Genomic DNA, 21,591 nt, shown 5'->3' with positions numbered 1-21,591 from the left:
CCATCCATCCATCCATCCATCCATCTATCTATCTATCATCTATCTATCTGTCTGTCTATCTCTACAGGCAGATATGGTCATAGTCTTGATCTTGACATCACTCACAAATGTTCTACACTTAGTTTAATGAACCTAATGAACTCAGAAATTCCTCTGATCATAATATGGGGTCAGTCCAACTCTCCCTCTGGCTTATGACTCCAAAATGTCTTCTCCAACCCCTCCAAATGCATTATTTTCCAGGTTATCACCCCTATCCTGGCTACAATCTCTTCCCTTTCCACCCCCAAATTTCCTTGTATTTATTTTGAATATGATAACTGCGAGGTGGATAGAGTCCTGGAAATACAGTCAGGAAGACTTACCTTACTGTGTTCAAATCTGGTCTCAGGTACTTACTCGCTAGCTGTGTCACCCTGGGCAAGTCATTTAACCTTGTCCGCTAGTACAGTGACTGGCACTTGGTAGATGCTTAACAAATGCTTATAGATTGATTTATTGACTGGCACTGAGACAAAAACTTACCAGTTTCTGCAGTAGCTTAAAATGTTTTAGTCGAGGAAAAACACAGATCACAAAATCATAATTTACGATTAAAAAATGCAGATTTTATTTACAAAGAATGAACTGGGAACAGTTTCCAAATTATCATAAAAACAGGGACTGTATGTTGTCAGTCTGCCATTTAACACTTGTATTTACAAAATAATGCCTTTAAGACCATTTATCAAGGAGAGGTAAGATCAGTGTCAGGCTAGACTTCCTTGACAGTGCTGAGTTTAGCTGTTATCAGCTGAATTCCTCTAGCATTCTGGTGGTAACACCATAAAATCCATGATCAGATTTCACTGCTAATAAAATTTCTTCTGAGATACCTGTACAGTCAAGTCTGTTGACAGATGAACATTTGGATCATACAACTAAAAAAAAAAAGTTCTACATGACAGAATCTTGGGGAAATAATACCATCTGGATCACCGGTATCGTTTCTGAGTGATAACCCTCAGAGATCTTGACATGGAGACTCTGTTGACATCTGCAATTCCTCATATTTGTGGTGATGGGACGGTAAGCAGGCCCGTTGGTTTAATCTTATTAATGCCTCCATCTAGGATACAGACCCTTGGATATCTGATCTTTACAAGATGAGCTGCAAACTAGAGAGAAGAAACATGTTTACCAGCATGTACAATCAACCCATGGGTTTAACTCTTTACTTCTTAGACTGAGGGTTTGTTTGAAAGACAAATATCTTCTAGGACCAATGTCACTGTACAATGAAGTATTAAGACATAAAGTTTGGTTTCCAGCATTAAATCTTGTTTCTCTCACAGTGTGGCAAAGTAAACTTTTCCATTTCAACAGTCCAGGGTACCATAAGTTTATTTTGAAAAATCTTCAGTCTTACTGATGAAAGTGCAAGAAAGGATGATAGCTCTGATGTACTTCACAATCAGTACAGTTCCTCAGTTTCCTCATCTGTAAACAGGGATAAAAAAACTGCCTCAAGGGCTGTTTTAAACACTAAGTGACATTCAGGGGTGAGCTGGAGCTAGCTCCAAGTGACTTGAGAGGGCTGAGTTAAAATTTAAGTGTGAGCACTTATACACTGGAAATCAGTAAATGTTATAAATCATAGCTTGATTTATTGCTTTGTCAATTATCTAGACCTAAGAAGGTCATGGAGAAAATGTTAGTAATGCAGATTCAATTTAAAAGCACATCCTGCGAATGTCTGGAGAACAGGCTCTTACACATGTAACAGCATACCCCAGTGGTAACGTATGCAGAAATGCATCATGTGCGGAAGGCATGGCTGTTGTTAGCATTACCGTTACCATCATCGTGGTGGTGAGGAGCAGCTATGCAGTACCAAGAACTGGGCTACGGCCATAAACTTACTTCACAGAAGTCCCAGGGAAGACGCTTTCATGACTGACCTGAACTGAATTTGAAAGACTGGTTCCAAAAACTCTCTCAGTTACTCACATGTGAGCTAGACACTCAAGAGCTTTTAACAAGTATTCTTCTGGGTCACTGGTAGACAAATGTTGATCCTCAGGGTTAGTCACAGGTCAGTTTCTAAAGGAAGAGTTTGTCTTTGGGTCCGCAGCCTCCTTAGCTATGTGATTGTGGGCACTTAGCCTAAGCTGTGCAGGCCTCAATGTCCTCATTTGTAAAATAAAGGGACATGCTTAACAACCGGTTCTCCAAAATACACAAGACACACACTTTTAAATTTAATCTGCATTAACTTTTATTCTACCACTTTCTTAAGTTTAGATAATCAACAAAACAAGAAACCAAGACCTGATTTGTAGAATTTGCATTTTTGGATTTGTAGGATCATAACACCTATCTTGTAGTATTATTGTGAGGATCAAAGAAATGAGATAATTGTAAAGCAGCGAGCACTGTGTAAACACTATGTAAATGTTAGCTATTATTATTACTAATAAATGAGGTCATATTTGTAAAAAGCACTCAGCACAGTGTCTAGCACATAGTATGTGCTTTATAAATGTTACTTCACTATTATCAAACAATATTGGTAAAAAGCATTTGGTATAGTGCTTAGGACACAAGTATATATGAATGTTAGCTATTCTTATCACGTAAGACAATATTTGGCACAGAATCTAGCAACAGTAAGAGCTATGCAAATGGCAATTATTAATTATCATTATTACTTATTATTATCTCTGATTTCCAACCTTTCCTTCACATAATAGTAGAAGCTTAAAGTGCTATTTCTCCCCCAGATTATTTCTGCATTTTTAGCAAGTGGCAAAACCTTAAGCTAATGAGATGAAATCTGAATGGTGGGATCTCAGACACAGATCAGTAAGGGCAAGGATATGTCTTAATGGCACTGGGACCTCCTGGGGATCCCTACAGTTATGCTGGGAATCTAGTTACTTGTTCCGGTGACCCTACCCTTCCTCTGACTTGTTTTCTTTGAGAGTAAAACAGTTGTTCACATTGTACTCTTCCTTTACGTTGATCAGATTAACAACAGTGAGAAGAGCAGTCCTCTATCTGCATTTTAAGCCAGGGGAAGTGAAGTGAGCCAGAGGAATGAGGGTCAGGCTGCCAGCATCACTGTTCCTCTCCCCAGGTTTTGTGCCAAGCCCTGTCCTTAGGGTATCCAATGCACCAGTGTTCATCCAGCTCCAACCCTGTACATGCAACACTATTCTGCTGCTGTCTAAGCATATCAAACATACACACACACACACACACACACACACACACACACACACACACACACACACACACACACACACACACACACACACACCCTGTGTTTCGTGCTTCAGCATATTCTATACATGATGACATTATTACTGCTTAAGCCAGAATTTGGAGATAAGCACCACATTCCTGAAATAAGACTTGGGGATGATCAATCTTGGCTTTCTCAGTGCTTTTTTTTAATACTTCAGAAGTCAGAATATGACTAAGGAAGGAGTTTACCACATATTTAACTAATCTTCCTTTAAACTTGGCTGTGGGGCTGGGAGGGGGGGATTTCTTACAGTAGTTTTGTTAAAAGGTAGAGGTGGGGGCACAATAACTAGGATGCAGTAGTGGCTAAGCAGAAATGCTAGAACCCTTTCAACAAAAAGTTTCACTATTAACTGAGGGGTCAAAAGAAAGAGAAGAGTGAGGAGATGTAAAATATCTGGGGGCGGGGGGGTTTGAAAATTAACCAGAGGACTGAGGTAGAAAAGGAAGAAGGCTGTTGTTGGCTTTGGTCTAACTACATGAGGGACCATTTGTCCTTCATCCTTCTGTCCAAGCACCTGGATCGAGTGTATAGATACGTGACCTTGGAGCTAGAGGACCTGACTTCAAGCCTTGACTTTGATATGTGGCTTTTCAAGGACTTTAGAGAACTCTTTAAAATGACAGCTTGCAGAAAAAAAGGTGCCAATCTGCACTGAAAGAGTTTTCTCTTCAGGGAGTTCCCTAAACCAATGAAGTCACAGGCCCAACCCTGGTCCTCATTCTCTTTGTCCATAAGTCTACAACTCGGTCCATCAGCTGGCACACATCAATACCTATCTATTTTCCTCTTCTCTGAATGATTTTTTCACAGTGTCTCTTCTCCATTTCCACCATCCCAACTTATTTCTTGTTGCCTGCTGGCAGGGAACCAAATGCAAATATGACTGTACCCAACAGCAAGTTCTAGTTTCCTGAAACTTGTTGAGATGAGAAGAAATTAAATTAATTAAATTCCAGAATTTCTTTTCCTACCCACAAGTCCCAAGCAGCCACTAATGGCAGCAAAAAAAAAAATTATGCTGTTTCCCCACCATGTGAAACTTTCATAATCTTCTCTGCTCTTGCTTTGAGTCTATAAGAGTGCAACATGGTCATTCTCTTTTGAGGGTTGGGAAGAAGGGAAAGTAAACAACATGAACTCTTCCCACAATCTCAGTCAACTAAGGTCACAGGATTGAGTTCTGATTTACCGAGATACCTCTTCTGTCTTTTGGACTTACAAAAGAGAAGTCATGTGGCCTACTGGCCTTGTTTTAGAGAGGCCCTTGGTTCAAATCTTGACCCAGACACTTACTAGCTCTGTGGCCCTGGGCAAGTCAACTTTTCTGTGCCTCAGTTTTCCCATCTGAAAAATGTGGGTGGGGAAGGGAGGTTGGATTTGATGGTCTCTAATGTCTCTTCCAACTCTACATCTATGATCTTATAGCCACCCCTGATGTTCTATTATCTACTTGTCCTTTATTTCTTTTTTTAAAAATAAATTTCATTATTTGTTATTCATCAAAAATATGTGAGTACCAAATTCTCTCCCCCACTATTTCCTTCCCCACCCACAGAGAAGGCAAGCAATGATATCCATAATACATGTGAAATTATGTAAAACATTTCCTTTACAAAAAAAAAAAAAAGGACAAAATTCTGCATCAACTTCATTAGTTCTCTCTCTGGAGGTGGATAACGTTTTTCACCACAGGTCCCTGGATACCAATTGTCTTGATCAGAACAGCTAAATCTTTCACAGCTGATCATCATTACAATGCTGTAAACACACATAAGTGAAAAAAGCTGTAGGAAGACCTAAAAAGAGGGAAAGCCCTGGCATGATCTGCCAGTTATCCATTGTTTTCCTGTCCAAGCAGCATGACAGAGGCCTTGGAGCGAGTATACTTTGGATTCAGGTCCTGCCTCTGATACACACTGGCTATGTGACCCTAGGCAAGTCACTGAACTTCTAAACCACTTTGGGAAATTCTCTAAGACAAGTTGCAGAAAAAGGTGTTGACCTATATTGAAAGAGGGCATTTTCTCCTCTGGGAGTCTGCTAACTGATCTCAGGTAAATGAACTACACATTACTCTATGGGGTTAATGGACTATTCTTGCTCTTTCAATGTGTTCTATTAATTATCAAGCGAATAAATACTTATAAAGCAAGTGCTATGCACTGGGCATTGTGCCAAGCTCTGGAGATACACAGAAAGTGAAAAACATAATGGTTGCTGCCTTCAAGGAGTTCACGATCTAATGGAAAGAAAAATCAGAAGGATTTATCCAGATGGGTTAGAAAGATCAGCGGGGTTTAAGCAACACTGAGAGAATGTTAATCTATATGACTTGAAAATAAATTTAAATTAATTAAGAAGACCTGGTAGCACTTAGTTGGGGAGGGAAGAAATAGAATATTACGTGTAACTCTCTCACAAGGGGAGGCAGAGGCATGTGGCCCCTTCCCAATCTGGGGCCAAATTATTCCATTTCCGTATTACCTTCAATCCTGCTTGAACTGCCTTGCAAAGTTCTTAATTTTATTGTTCATAAGCATCAAGAAGAAAAAGGTAATGAAGAATAATGAATAGACAATAAAGATGTTAAATTTTCGTCCCCAGTCTTTGTAAAGGGTAAGAGGCAGAGGAAAGAATCCAATGGCTTAGTTTACTTCGTGACACCTTGAAAATTGTCTAATGCCAAAATAAAGGGGGGGAAATGGAAGAAGAGTCCTCAAGAATGGCTACTTCTGGACGTACCATGTTGAAATAATTAGTCACAGAGGGAAAGTTGGCTCATCTGTATTTATTCTTGTGGCATCTAACCTTGTCAACCCAGGGTACTTAATCTTTATGTTTGATGTGTATATATGAGACCCTGTGCACCAGGAGGGAGATAAACTATTCTCTAGTTAGTTCTCCTGGGTCTGGAACAAATCTTGGAGGGATTTCTAGTTTCAATAGCTTAGGGTTCCTGTGGTTTGGGCTGTGGAGAGGGGGAGGCAGTTGGTGCAAGTTTAAGTGGGGTCAAAAATAAGCTCATTTCTAAGATAGGAACTCACCCATCTCAAACCTGAGGGGAGAGTCTTAAATTAGTTCTTAGTATATGTGCAAGTGAATGTAGGGAGTAGAAAATGAAAGGAATGACACTGCAGTTGTCTAATGTTGTCAGGGCATGTGTTTTCATGTTTTAATTTACTGTTTGTCTATGCTGGCTCACTCCCACAGGAGGGGTAGAAGTACTTTCAGGGTCAAGGGTGAGGGACATGCCTAATTGCCTTCAGTTGCAGCTTTGTTTCGCTTCCTTCAGTCCCCTTGAGCACCTACTTTTTGCTCAAGGCTTGTGTAAATTGGTGGTGGTAAGAATTGTGATATCAACAGTTGAGCTAGGTTGTCTAGCTGATAGAGGATTAGATTTGAGTAAGGAAAATGTGAATTTAAATCTTGTCTCAGACACTTTATTAGCTGTATGACTCTGGGCAAGTCAATTAGCAACCTCTGCCTGCCTTGTTTTCCTCATCTGTAAAATGGGGATAGAACTAGCTAGCCGCTGCCTTATACGGTTGTTGTGAGGATCAAATGAGCTAATATTTTTGAAGTGCTTTGAAACCTTATAGGTGCTGGCTATCATCACCATTAACAAGTGCTGAGATGATCATTTCACATATTAGAAGTTATGTATGCTTGCAAGGGCAAATGATTCCATTTTATCAGAGAGAAAGGAGCAAAGGTGATTTGGGAAAGCTGCAGAGTGCTCCAGGTCCCAGTTTTAGGGTCCAGGACCATTCCCCCAGCAGGAGGACTTGGCATAAATTGTGCTACCTTAATATTATCCACCAGGGTAGAAGGTATTTCAATTGTACACGTACTTTTCAAAGAGATAATTTAAAGTCTTCATGAAAATTTCAAGGATTTACCTTCTTGTCTCTTTACCTCTCACCATTATGGGTAATTGTGCCTAAATAACATGGTATTAAAGTAAAAGAGAGACAAGTATTTAAAGCATTTTGAAAGGAAGTGAACATTTCAAAGAAAAGTATGGAGGAGGAGAAAGTCAATATTTTCCTTGATAATTTAATGCTCCAGCCTCACACAAATGCCTTCTGAAAAGATTTTTTTGAAAATTATGCTTATTCCAACATTCTGGTTTTTCTCTCTTTCCAAACTTCAAACTTCCCCCTCCCATTGGCTCTATCACTCCTTCACATAATCTCCTCTGTTTACCACTGGACGGTGATGAATTTTTCCTATTGCTACAAACTAAATGTAATCTATAGTTTGAGGTAATGAATTCTAAACAAAGTTTCTTGAAAAAAATGTCAGCTATACAGGTTTTTAAAAAAAGAATCTTTCAATCTATCTCTCTTCTAGGACTCTCTACAGCAGATGTTATGTGTCCCTGTGTCATGGGAGCAAGTAAGTGACTCTAGGTCTCCTGCAGCAGCAAAGCACAAACCCTGGTGGGTTTTTATCAGCACTGGGACACAAAGAAAGTGGAGAACCATTTGTGACTTCTAGGGCTTCACATCCTGTTGGGGGAGACAACATGGAAAGAACCATATACAGACAAGTATATAAATGAGAAACTGGAAGGAATATCTGAGGGAAGGCACAACACTGAAGGGGAGCTGGAAAGCTTTCTGTAGCAGGTGATATTTCAGACTTCAGGAAGCCAGGAGGACATGGTGATGAGGGAAAGCATTTTAGGCACAGGGACAGATAATAAAAATCTATGGAATAACAGTCTCCCCCTCCCCTCCCCCCCCCCCCCCCCCCCCCCCCCCCGCCCCTGATAATAAGGATAAAATTGGATCACTGGAAGGACAAGAAATGGGCTTAGCCAGTGGGAGAGTCAGGGTCTTGGGTGAGATCATCTTGAGACCAGGGTGGGAGGAAGAAAGAAAGGGATGGTACCTGGACTCAACCCAAGCTGATGGCAGGCTCCCACTTTTCCTCCTGGTTCAGTAGAGGCATACCTAGGTTCTTCCACACAATAAGGCTGCTTAGGGTGTTTTTTTATAGGGATGAGCAAGGTCTCACTCAGGTATGTCAGATGAGTTTCCCTCTTTTGTTGCTGTAAGCAGGTAGGTGTCAATTACTAGGAAGGCTGAAGTTTCCATCAGGGAAGATTCTACATATCGGAGTAGTTAAAGAGGAAGGGTAGCGTGGCAGGCAAGGTGAGGAGGCACAGAATATGGGCACTCTTTTGCAAGAAATGCTATATTCAAAAAAACCCATAAGTTTTTTGGACTCTTGTACTGAGACTGAAATAAAAAATCCCACCATGAATGAATCTGCAGCTCACACACCTACATATCTCTTGCGGAAGATGAAAGAATAGAGAAATCCTATGAATAACTTAATGAGACTCTCCAAATTAAGTCAACATATACTTTAATACTTGTTGACTAATGTAAGTTGGGCTAAAGGAAAGATGGTGAAGAATATGTAAGAAAATATGGCTAGGAGGAAGAAATGTGAGGGACTAAAAGGCTGCAGGAGCAAAAAGGTGGTGCAGTGGACAGGAGGCTGGACCTGGAGTCAGGAAGACTCATCTCCCTGAGGTCAAATCTGACCTCAGATACTGTGTGATCCTGGGCAAATTTCTTAACCTCTATTTGCCTCAGTTTCCTCTTTGGTAAAATGAAGGTAATAATAGCACCTATCTCCCAGGGTCATGAGGATCAAATGAAACAACTGTAAGTGCTTTTCAGCACAGTGCCTGGCACATAGTAAATGCTACATAAAGTTTAGCTAATATTATTATTATTACTTACAGGGCAATAGAGGAGGATGCAGTCAATGTTTAACAACTGGGCTATGGGGAAAATATGCTCACACACTTTAAGTTTAATCAGCATAATTAACAATTTCTTAATTCTGGACAATCAACAAAGCAAAAAATTTGTATCACTGACAACTTCTGAGGTTTAAACGCTCACACTGAATATTTAACAATTGGCTCTGCGAGCCTGAGAGTCTGCTCTGGCACAGCCTTGGGTGCTTGCCATGGGAGAGGTTGTATAATATGGAGCTGAAATGGAGGATGGGATCCCTGTAGATAGAAGAGATCTTCTTTCCTCAAGCTGCCCACTCCTCCCCTTTACCTGTCTTAGCTAAGGACCTGGCTTTTTACTTTATTGAGAAACTGAAGAATATTCAATGTGAGGCCTCTCTTCTTAAAAACCCCAAATATTCTCTATTATTTCTTCTATTTCCCCAGAGTCTGACACAGGGTCATCCCTTCTCTTTGCCAATGTTAACCTCCCTATACTTACCCATGATCCCATTCTTTCCTGTCTCCTCTGGCATACAGTGAACTCAATCATACTCCGGGGTCTCCCTCTGCCCCATTTTCAACCTTTCCCTATCAGTTCTTTTTCTCCTAACTTCAAATCTGTCCAACCTTAAAAATCCTTCACTAGGCCCTACCATCCCCTCAAACTACTGTCCTATAACTCTCTTCCCTTTTCCAGCCAAACTCCTAGAAAAAGTTGTCTACGTTTACCTCCTACATTTCTTCCTACATTTCTTAAGAACTTACCATATGCCAGTGACTGTGCCAAACACCAGGGACACAAAGAAAGGCAAAAGCACAGTCCCAGTCCCAAGAAGCTCACATCCTAATGAGTCTCTCCTCTGAAGTTCAGTCCTAAATTACCAATAGGCTAGTGGACATTTCATATTGAATGGACTAGAAACATCTCAAATTCAACATGGTCTCATGATCTTTTTTCCTTCCCAACTCTCCTTTTCAATGTCCCTATTTCTGTCAAAGTTCTCACCAATCTTCCACTCTCCTGAGGTCATAACCTTGGCACAATCATCGATCCCTCAATCCCCCTCACTTGTTCAGTCATGTCTCTGTGATCCCATGGACCATATTGTCCATGAGGTTTTCTTGGCAAAGATAATGCAGTGCTTCATTATCTCCTTCTCCAGGGGATTAAAGCTACATTAGTTTAAGTGACTTGCCCAGGCTCACACAGCTAGTAAGTGTCTGAAGCCAAATATGAATTCAGGTCTTCTTGACTCCGTGTCCAGCATTCTTTCCACTGAGTGACCTAGCTGCCTCCTAGGCAAGAAGGCTAAGTGATTTATCCAAGGTCACATAGCTAGTAAGTCCCTGAGACTGTACTTGAACTCAGGTCTTCCTGACCAAATACTCTATCTATTGAGCCTCTAGCTGTCTCAGTCTCCCTCTCTATACATATCCAATCAATAAGTCTTGGCATTTCTATCCTCATAAAATCACTCATATTAGGCATGTTCTGTTTATTCACAAAGCCACAACCTTAGTTTAGATTCCTATCACTTCTTGCCTAGATTAGTGCCATATGGCTATGAATCATCAGCTACCCACAGTCTCTGATGGACTCAAGATGTGAATTACCCAAAGGCCAGTGGAAGGGAGATGGGGTAAGCTACAACACATTATCAGTAAAAACAAAAATAAAAAACTGTTCACTAATTGTATAAAAAAAGATGATGTGTGACTGGAAAAGGAGGTGGGCCAGTCATATATCAAGAAGGCAGGGTAACTTGTGGGCAATCTATGTGTTACCCAGGTGCCATCAGGTGATCTGGAGGAAGATCCCTAGAATGCTGGACTCTCTCAGAGGCTTTATTAGAAGAACAAAGACAAGAGTTCTATTGGATTACAAAAGCACAGAGAAGCTGTGATCTGGAAAGAGCAATGGATCTAGAGCCCAAGGACTTGTGTTCGTATCCTACCTTGGCCAAATATGACCTGTTTGACCTTGGGCAAGTCACTTACTCATCCTGGGTAATTTAGTAGTGAGGAGGTCAGAATTTACTGCTTAAGCTCAGTCAGTCCTCTAGTTTTGAATCAATTATTAAGTCCAGAATTCAGCAAATCATAGTAAAATTTTACAGCTCCTAATATTGAAAGCAGGCTTGCCCTAAATGGTTTGAGGTTAGGTTGTGGTATGAGATGTCTTCACCCTTCCTTCAATACCTCAGGGATCTATGGTTACACTGGTAAGTGTACTTTTTTAGAGATGCAGATCACAATCTCTTCATGGCTTACTTAATTTAATGAGTTGCTGTGGTCAAAATAATCCTCCAGCTTGTGGCCTACTAGAAGCAGTATGGTACAATGGTTAGATCACTGGCTCTGGAGTCAGAGGCCCTGGGTTCAAATCCCACCTCTGATACTAAATGCTTATTGGCTTCTGGTTTCCCATTTGTAAAAGAGGGAAGGGGACTGGACTGGATGGCTGCTGAGATCCTTTCCAGCTTCACATCTATAATCCTCTGATGTCTTAATAAAGGGCCTTTCCAAGGTTAGCTAAGCTGTTTCTCTGATGATAGACAGTACAATGCCAAGCCATATTCAAAAACCTTTCTAGTTGGTAAAACCATCTCACATTTCTGTTGGCACTGAACTTTAGTTTGATTAAAATACATTTTTTTGAACTTTCCCGATGTCCTAGAGAAGAGACACCTCAAGGGACACTGGCCTCTCCCAGTGCCTTCCTCACCTAGGACACTCCATTCCTTTTCACTGACTGCCCTTCCAATGTCTGGAGTTGTCTCCCTCCTCATCCTAACCTCCTGGCTCAATTCATGTCCCACCTAAAAATCACCTCCTATACCTGTCCTCCTCAACACGAGCACTTTCCCTTTGTCACTATTTATCTGGCGTATATTTTGCTTGTGCACAGTTGTTTGCATGTTGTCTCTCCCACAGTCTCAAGAAGACTGCAAGTTCCTTGAGAGCAGAGATTATCCTTTGCCTTTTTGTGTTTATCACAGTGCCTGGCACATACTAGGTGTTTAATAATTGTTAGCTATTATTAATTATCCTGGCTTATACTTTCAAACTAGCTCTCCCAGCAACAAGTATGGAAACCTTTTACACTAATAAGCACAAAGAAATTCTAAATGTGGTGGTGAAGGCTTAACTACAGATTTCATTTTACAATGTGATAGAAAAAGTTATCCAGCAAATGCTTCTTATTCTAATAAAGAACATTTTGCACAGCACTACATCAGATGATAAGCCTCTTCAGAGTGCACACTGTGGGTCACACCTCCACCAACTAGGTACCATCATGTATCAGGAGCCATAATGAAACTCATATGGTATATTTCCAGTTGGTCTGAGGAACCTAGAAACTGAAAACTACCAAAGACAATTTATCAATCTTTGTTTACACTTGCCCTCTTGGGGCAGTAAACTTCAACTATGCCTGTGAACATTGGTCGTGTTACATCACGTGAACGACGCTCTGCAAAGAATGTATACACTAAAGATGTAACAAAACTCCAGTTAGAACGGTGATGGATCAAAGCCAAGTTCCAACTCTTCAGGTTGACAGAGAGGGCAACGATGGTTAGTTTCTCATTCATCTACAGACATTCCTGTGGTAAGGAGTAATTAAATGGTGGGCTGTGGAGGGCAGGGTGGGTGTGTAGAATAACACATATTGAGACAGGATAACTTTCCTCCTGTTTTGTGTCATGAAAATAGGGCCAGAGACCATAAAGTTTGAAAAAAGTGACTCAGCGGCTTTTGCTGAAAATTTGGAGATTTTTTTTTTTTAAGAAGAATTTTAGGTTGTTTTGTCACCACAACATTATATATATCCAATACAAACACAGAAACCTGATGTTAAAACCCAGATTAGGAATTGTAAAGCACCCATACTGTAAAACTTGGCCAGTAATTTGTTTTAATTTTGTAACACTTCTAAAATGCTAAGGACTTGAGAATTGTGCCTGAATACTTAACTGTTTTCTCATGGTAAGTGATTTTCTTTCACTGGTCAGATCTTGAACCAGATTGGAAGAGTCTGAATTTTTACCCATAATTCTCTGATGAGATACACTGAGTCCAAGTTCCATTAATACTGAAATGGTCTGAGGTCAAACCAGGGAACATTATCATTGGTTGAAAAGAAGGGAAAAAGTTAGAAAGTTAAAAGTTTAACCACAGCAAATGCTTAAAGTCTATCAAGATGAAGAGGAATTCCTTGCATACTTTACTGATAAAGGTGAAACACGTTTCATTCTTTAGCTAAGTACTTAAGGGAAAAACTACCAAGAAACTTTCTGACAGGTAAAAGATCTCATACAAAGTAGCTTGAAAGTGTCCTATTAATCTGAAGAGGTGGACAGATACTATCTGGAGCCAGAGAGGCAGGAACAACAAATACACCCAATCATTCTGAAATTTCCAAAGTAGAGGAAGAGGCTCATTTCTTTTTTTTCTCCTTGGATCACAAAATTGTGCCCATCCGGTTAATGAAAATAAGCCTCAGAGAACAAAGAGAGAAAAAGCCTGAGGCAAGAAAGGAAGAGGAAAGGAAGAAAAGAATGACATTAGGGTGTAGGGAGAGGAAAAAGAGAGAAACCTGGTTTTTCCTGAGGCAAATAAAATGCACTGAAGCAAGTAAAATCCATGAAGGCAAAGCAATGCATGAGTGATCGACCACTGGGATAAGGAACCAAGGAAGACAGCAGGACAATAAACTTCAAATTAAAACAATGCAAGGCTATATTACATTCTATATTCAATAGAAAAAAGAAATGCAGGAATAGCCCTTTTTGGGGACTGGGTCTATGATTTAATTGGCCAGCTGACCCTGTATGTAAGGTGCTACCTGCGGCGGCACGGAGAGAGTTTGCGACTTGCCCAGTCACAGTCAGTCTGCCTCGGAGGTAGAACTCGAATTCAGGTCATTCTCGCACTGAGACCTGCTCTTAGCCATTGTACTATATATCTCTCACAGTGGAACTTTTCTTATTAAAGTGAACTTCAATAATAAACCTTATTCATTTTTAATTTCCCTGCATTTAACATACCCCTCCCCTCCCCCCGAAAAGGTACCAAATTTCAAATTTGACTGATTTCCCAAGTATGTCCCCATAATCATCTACCTCTTCACAACTCAATTCTGGATCCAATAGCAGACAAAAGAATTTTCCCTAGGTGTGATCACAAGTGGGTTCTTAAGACAAGGATAGATAGCAACAGCATGGAAAGTTTCTTACTACAACTGGTCATCACACCCACCTAGGCAAGACAGCTCTTTAATGAGAAAAGAAAGGCATTGATTTTGTGCCAAGGATATGACATTTTTAAGGATGAGCTAAACTAGAAACTGTCCCAAAAGGCTGACAAGACTATGTGAAAGCAAAGATTCCTTCCATGTTTTTTTTGAGATAACATTTGGAATGATATATCCTGGTGAGGATTAAATCTTCGTGGTCCAGTGACCCCAAAATTATCTAGGTAAAAATAAACAACAATTTTTGGAGTTTTTATGAGCCCCAGAGGCCCACATAATGGTGTGGAGTTTATAATATGCTACTGAGGCATCATCGTTGTTATGAAAATGCTGGGGGGGAGGATTCATTTTGTTCTTACCCACAGTTTATTGGTGAGTTCCTCCAGGCTGAGTTTCATCACTATTCCCAGAGCTGTATCCAGTGATATATTTTTTTCCCACAGTAAAAAAAAGAACTGAGGGGCTAATTATTCTAGATAGTCCACTATGCATGTTTCTATGCTAAGTCATCATTCATGCTTACAATTCTAATTTACTTCTGCGAAATGATAAGATGGCATTAGAAGAGTCACTGTGAAGCTTTTTGTAGATCTGAGAAATGTGAGAGCTTGTAATGGGGTTGAGAGTGGGCCAAGGGCAGCACAGCGGGTGACTGTGTCTGAAAATAAAATAGACTGACATTTTTTTTTTGATCAGCTATTTAACTAAAATTAAGAGCCATGGCTTGAAGAGTAAAATCCAGAAAAATGGTGAACTCCCTTTTGAAATGACCAAGCATGGACAAGATGGTCAGGAGCTGGGCTGGCTTTCTTTTGAACTCTTTGAGGTCTAGTTAATACAAGGGAAAGAGACCAAAGTGGTACTTATATTAAGTAAATCTGATGACATACTGAAGCTAATCCATTCTAAGCAGAAGAATCACATGGAGATCTCTGCCCCAAACCTTCTCCATTGATTCCATCGACCTATCCATTCTCTCCCAGCCTTTCTAAGCTTGCTTCCTCAAACTGCAGCTTTTCAAGGAGCGCCCGGCTTTTCCTTTTGGAATGGTTTCCTCTCTGCCCAGGAAATCTGACTCCAGTCTAGCAATCTGAGAAGCAGTTTCGCCTGTGAGTTTGAGGCAGATGACTACCTATGTATTAAAACAAGCAGGAGATTCTGCTATTTCGTGGCACAGTGATTTTCATACTCCTTTCTACTCTCCATTTCTCACTCTTTCTCCACCTAACGTCTATATGGCCTGTCAATTTAATTTCACTACCTCTCTAGCAGCAACAGAGAGCAAAGCAAAATTTAGTTCACCCTGAAAGCAATAACTAACATTTCCATGGGTTCAAGAATAAACTGTGCAGACTTAAGGATACTCAGCTCTGAACTCAGACTTCCTTTATGCTAATATAATTTTGCTTATGGCATATTCAGACATGCTTTATTAAACATTAGTTCACTGCTTCCTTCAACCTTTAGGGTGAAGAAAATTAAGGGGTTTGCTGATGGAGTGGGATTTAGTACAGCTTAATCCTGACCCTGGGCAGTCTCTCTATGTGAGCTCCACATTACATGAGGGTCTTTGCCACCCTGGCTCATCCCTTCTCTGGCTGAGAACTGGGCTTTGTCTGCAGGAGGGATCAGAGACTCTAAGGGTTTCCTCCATGTGTCACTGGAGGGGAACTAGATCGCTGTACCCAGGCCTGATAAACTGGAGCTGAAAATGGAGTGGCAGATGCAGAGGAAAGGCAGTATTCTTCCTAAATTAACTCAGTGATTTAAACTGCTTTATTATTTTTTTTAAACTGAACTTTTGATTTTATTGGTGAAGGGAGCTCTGAATAAGTAACTCACTCTACCAAAGCAGACTGGAACCTGCTGATTAGAGGCAGCTGGGTGTTCTCAAATAGGATATTTGTAGGATGCTTAGCACAGTGACTGGCATATAGCAGGTGCTTAATAAATGCTTGTATGTCTCTCTGTCTCCCTCCCTCCTTCTATCCTTTCCTTCCTTCCTCTCACTCTCTCTCTTCCTGAAATTAAATGATCTGCTTTGGGTCATACAGACAGTATATGGCAGAGATCAAATTTGAATGGAGATGGTCCACTGCCTTGCAGGAAATCAATTTAAATTATGCAAAGTAGTCAGCAGAGGCATAATTAGCATAGTGTCAAATCCTTTCCAATTACAGCCAGTCATTTTAATAAGTGGTCATGGCCAGAGCTGCCTTTTCTGGGCATCCCCAGCACTCAGCAGAGTGCCTGGCACGCAGCAAGTGCTTACTACAAATGCTCGTTGGCTGACTGTTCCTTCTGGTCTTTGTAAGTTCCAACTTCCAACACATTTGGTCACTAAAGAACAATTTCTTCATATCTATATTTCAAAAGACAGAGCCTCCTACATAATTCTCATAGCAAATGAGTGACTATGATTTCCTGCAGGTGCACACTAAACAAATGGCTCATTTATTCTTTCCTCGAATTTCCATGAGCCATTTTGCCACTTGGGAATTTTCAATGGCTAAGCCCCATTAGACTTACACTTGCTTCTTTTCAAACCAGTAATTTTCTAAGGAGGTAAAATCAGAAAAATTCAAATCAGTGCCTCCTGTCTTGCTAACAAAAAACTCCTAAGCCCCAAATTTGGACTTGGCAGAATATCACAGTCTTTTGACTGTGCCTGGTGTTGGCACCTTCAGCAGCATCTGTTCACAGCACTTGACTAGGTTTTGAAGCTAGGAGTCTACAAGTTGCCAAGGACTGACTTCAGTTCAGAAGAATTGGTATCTTCTTTCAAATCAAGGCACCCCAAATAACCAGTCCTAGCCAGGAACATACACCTGGAGAGGAAGTGCAGGCTACACCTTTTCAAAAGGTCCTTAGATACCATCTCATGAACATTTCTGGCACACTTAAGTAAACTAGGGGTGGAGACCTGGAAGGATGAGCTCAAATCTGGAATCTTTCATTCACACCGGTTTGGTCCCCCTCTGTCTTTCCCTCTTCAAGGAACTCCAGTGGTTCCCTATTACCTGAAGGATCAAATATAAAGTCACCTGTCTGGCTTTTTTTTTTTTTTTTGGCTCCTTCCTGCCTTTCTGAGCATTCTTTATACCTTACTCCCCATCACATATTTTTTGATCTGCTGACACTGGCCTCTGTGATGTTCCTTGAACCCAACACCACTATCTCTTGGCTCTGAACATTTTTCCTAACTCTCTCCTATGCACGGCTTCCTCCAAACCTCAGCTAAAATACCCCTTTCTGTAAGAACTCTTTCCCAGTACCTCCCGCCCCCCATGACTATTGCCCATGGATCTAGTGTGTACCTTGTTTGCATACAGTTGTCTGCATGTTGTCTCTCCACATTAAAACTGTGAGTTCTCTGAGAGCAGAGACTGGTTTTTTGTTTTTGTTTTGCTTTTCTTTATATTTGCTTTTTCTTTGTTTGTAAGCTAGTGCTGAGCACAGTGCCTGGAATACACTAGGTGCTTAATAAATGCTTGCTAACATGGAAGGCCGTGGAGTCCAATCTCTTTATTTTACAGATGAGGAAACTGAGGCCCACAGAGTTTAACTGACTTAGCTAAAATCACCCAAGTATTACGTGTAAGAGGAGGTATCTGAGCCCAGGTATAGGATTCCAGAGGCAGGATTCCTTCCATTGCCCCATACTGCTCCACCCAATAGCATTTAGGAAGCCCACACTCGTGCCGAGCATGGCGCTCAACAGGAGATGCTCAATAAATACTCATTCAGCTGAACTGATCTGAGTTAAGCCAGGCAAATCTTCCCTATACTTGCTCCTAGAGGAGAAAATTCCAGTGTGGAAAAACGTTAATGTAGATGCAAATGCAAAGAAGTAAACATTTTAGGGTTTTCTCCAGTTCCAGAAAATAACATTTATAAATGTTCCTCAAACTGAATTCTGAATATTAATTATAACCATAACAATGAAAATAACAGATAACATGATTAGTATGACATAATGACCAGTTCTAATAACCAACACTGGTACAGTGCTTTAAAGGTCATAAGCTAGCTGGGAAGTTCCAGGATTCCAGGCTTTACAAAACATTTTACAGACATCTTATAGGACCCAGTGAAGTAGACTTTACAGACAAAGCACCCACATCTTACAGAAGAGAAAACTAAGTCTGGGAAGCTATGTGACTTATTTAGTACCACAGAGATCGAGACAGAGATGGGATACAAACCCAGGTTTCCTGACTCCAAGTTAAGACTCCCTGATGCCACACTTGTTCCTAGTTGAATTTGTAGTGCACTGCAGGATGTACAAAGAGCTTTTACCATGACAACAACTCTTGGAGTAGACAGGATCCTAAGAGCACAGATCTATGTCTGGAAGGAGCCTTGGAGACCACTGTATCTACTTCTTCTCCCCTTTTACAAATAAGGAAGGTGAGGCACAGAGAAATTAATTAATTAATCACTCAGGGTCACATAATAAGTTGTATGAGGTATGATTTGAACCTTCCTGACTCCAAATCCAGTGTCCTATCCACTGAACCATGTGTTATGGTCTGTTATCTCCATTTTACTGTGCAGTAAATGTAGGTTCTGACAGACTAAATGACTTGTTCATGGGTCTAGAAAGTGGGACCCAAACTCAGTCTTTTGTCTCCAACTTCAGGTACCTTTCTATAACTACACTGTAGTTATATCCATATTAGCATATGGTACCTTGGAAGATTATAGAGCAGTACCTGGCATGTAGTCATTTACTATATGACTGATGATAGAGATAAGACACTGGCTCACACAGATGTACTTTTCCTCTGATTGTAGAATCTGTTTACATCTGGAGAATATCATAAACATCTAGTAAATCTGAAGGCAATACAGCCCATAGTACCTGCTCTTCTCTACTATGCATGATAGGGGGATGCCCTACGAATTTTTATTGTTGTTTAGTCATTTTTCAGTTGTGTCTGGTTCTTTGTGACCCCTTTTTGGGGTTTTTTTGGCAAAGACACTGGAGTATCTGTCATCTTCTTTTTTACTCATTTTACAGGGAAGGAAACTGAGGCAATTGGGCTAAGTGACTTTTCTAGGGTCACATAATTAGTAAGTGTCTGAGGCTGGATTTGAACTCAGATCTTCCTCACTCCAAGTCCATTTCTATCCCCTGTACAGCTCTGTTGACTCTAAAAACCAACCTATTGCTACCATTTCCTCTAATTTATATGAAATGTAACATTAAGCTAGATATTTACTCCCTATGAGACACCGTCTAACCACGAATCAATTGGGTTTATGTTGTCCTCTCCATATGATGGGTCCTGAGGATGACCTTTGTGGATAAAAGGAGGCCCTCCCCCCCTAAAATTCCTTTAGGTTATAATCCTCAGCATACCTACATCAGCATTTCTGTAACATAACCAAATAAGATTAATCGTGGGGGCCAATGTGCATTTGGTGCCGACTGGAAAATGTGAGACAAAGCTTCCAACAGTCTGTGCCTCTAGGAAGAAGATGTGTTTGTTTGAAATGGCCTCTGACCAGGAGAATTTCAGATATGAATTACCCCCACTGACAATGTCTGCATCGCTGGCTGTGCAACTTGGATGACGACATGAATTAATGCCCATCTCATTTCATGAAGTCCTCATTCTTGAACAGTTAATTTTACTCTAGCTTCCCCATGAGAAAGCTCTGAGTCTGGGCTAAAGAGCAACCCAGGCTCCCAAGAATTTTCACCTTCCATCTGCCATTACTACAGTCAGTTCATGAAAAGGTGTCAGAGGCCTGTTGTGGGACTCAGTCTTCCCTAAGCCTCACATCTATTCATTACATTAAGGTCCAAGCTCTTTTATGATGACTGAGGTAACACTTCTACTCAGTCTTCTCTTAATAATATCAGACCCTTGCCTTGCAAATTCAGAAAGAAGGTAGTAAAGAAACCCACTGATTCTCTTGAGGCTGAACACTGAATAAAAGAATACTGTTTTCCTTTTTTTCCCCTCCCAGTAGAAAAAGTATAAGTAAAACCAATGTTCAACCTTTACCTTCTTGAGAATCTTGGTAAACATACCTACTGAAAGCCTATAGTGGGTGAAGAAAATTCACAGGTATGGATTGTCGTCCAGGGATCAGCTTACCTCGGCTGTATGTTTTGCCACGTTTCCCACAATGACAATAACTTTCCCTTTGAAATTCTGGAGCATGGCGGTGGAAGGGACCTGGGAGAGCTCCCCTTCAATGGTGAATGCAGAGTTGAAGGGAATGCTGATGCTGCCTGAAATGTGGCCTCGATTAAAACTGAGAATAGGGAAGGTCAAGGAAAGCTCAGTGGTGTGAGTGCAGACAAGAGAGCAACAGAAAAACCTTATTTTAAAAGTATTAGAATAAACACACAATCCTAACATTTACGGTATATTAGGTTTAGGACCAGTATAGGAGAACACATTAAGGATGACAACAATAACCAGCACTTCCTACATAGTGTCTACTCCATGCCAGACATTGTGCCAAGTGAGCACTTAGCAAATATATTCTCATTTGATTCTCACAACAACCCTGGGAGGTAGGTACCATTATTACCCCCACTTTACAGTAGAAGGAACTAAGGCAAACAAAGGTAAAGCAACCTGTCTAGGGTTCCACAGCTAGTATGCAAAGCTGGATTTGAATTCGGGTCTTTCTGACTCCAGGCTTATCATTCTATGTACTGAACATGAATATATGTGAGAGGCCTTGTAGTATAACTGAGACTGGACCCAAATTCAGCTCCTACCTCTGACACTAGCCATGTGACCTCCAAGAAATCAGCCTTTCAGTGTGCTAGGTAGTTTTCTGAAGTCATAAGTGGCAGAGAAGATGCTGATCCTCATTATAATCAGGAGTCCCTTCTCCTATTCCTACATATTTCTGACAATCACCACAAGTAAACAATGAGCTGGGTCAGGAGTTTATTAGAAAGAAGACAGAGGGCTACATGACATCCTTTTAACACAAACACTCTCCCAGGGAGGTCCCGCAATCAAACCTTGAGACACCAGTCCTGGAAGAAGCAAAGGAGTGGGTGTGACCTAAACAGCCATGGAGAGGGGCAAAGCAGACTCCAGGAGACGGAAACTTATTTCTACTGATGAAGGAACATGAGGGAAATCATCCAAGAAAGGTATGACTGGGACAGGAGGTAGGCTTACTGAGCAGTGAGAGAAAGCCTGGGGGTGGGGGTGCGGTCTGTGAGGACATACAGGACATTAGTATTGCTACGTTTCACCCAATGAAAATGTGTGAATGGTTTGAAATCTTCCTTGATGGGGA

The 21,591-nt window shown here is 40.8% G+C and overlaps 1 protein-coding gene across 5 annotated transcripts in view; it reads right to left on the bottom strand.

Moving 5' to 3' along the window:
- Positions 1–586: 586 nt before the first annotated feature.
- The window catches only part of TBCK (TBC1 domain containing kinase), a 259,980-nt gene continuing 238,975 nt past the window's right edge, over positions 587–21,591 (bottom strand). For all 5 annotated transcript variants that reach the window (XM_072625035.1, XM_072625034.1, XM_072625038.1 and 2 more), the window contains 2 exons: positions 20,421–20,580; positions 587–1,157 (listed from right to left, as the gene is read on the bottom strand). In XM_072625035.1, coding sequence (XP_072481136.1) covers positions 1,047–1,157; positions 20,421–20,580 — 271 coding nt within the window. In that variant the 3' untranslated portion in view covers positions 587–1,046. The remainder of the gene's footprint in view (positions 1,158–20,420; positions 20,581–21,591) is intronic.

Source organism: Notamacropus eugenii, chromosome 7, assembly GCF_028372415.1.
Source record: "Notamacropus eugenii isolate mMacEug1 chromosome 7, mMacEug1.pri_v2, whole genome shotgun sequence".
NCBI classification, from domain to species: domain Eukaryota; kingdom Metazoa; phylum Chordata; class Mammalia; order Diprotodontia; family Macropodidae; genus Notamacropus; species Notamacropus eugenii.
Note: the sequence above shows the minus strand (reverse complement) of the source record. Positions and strands in the feature narration are given on the sequence as shown.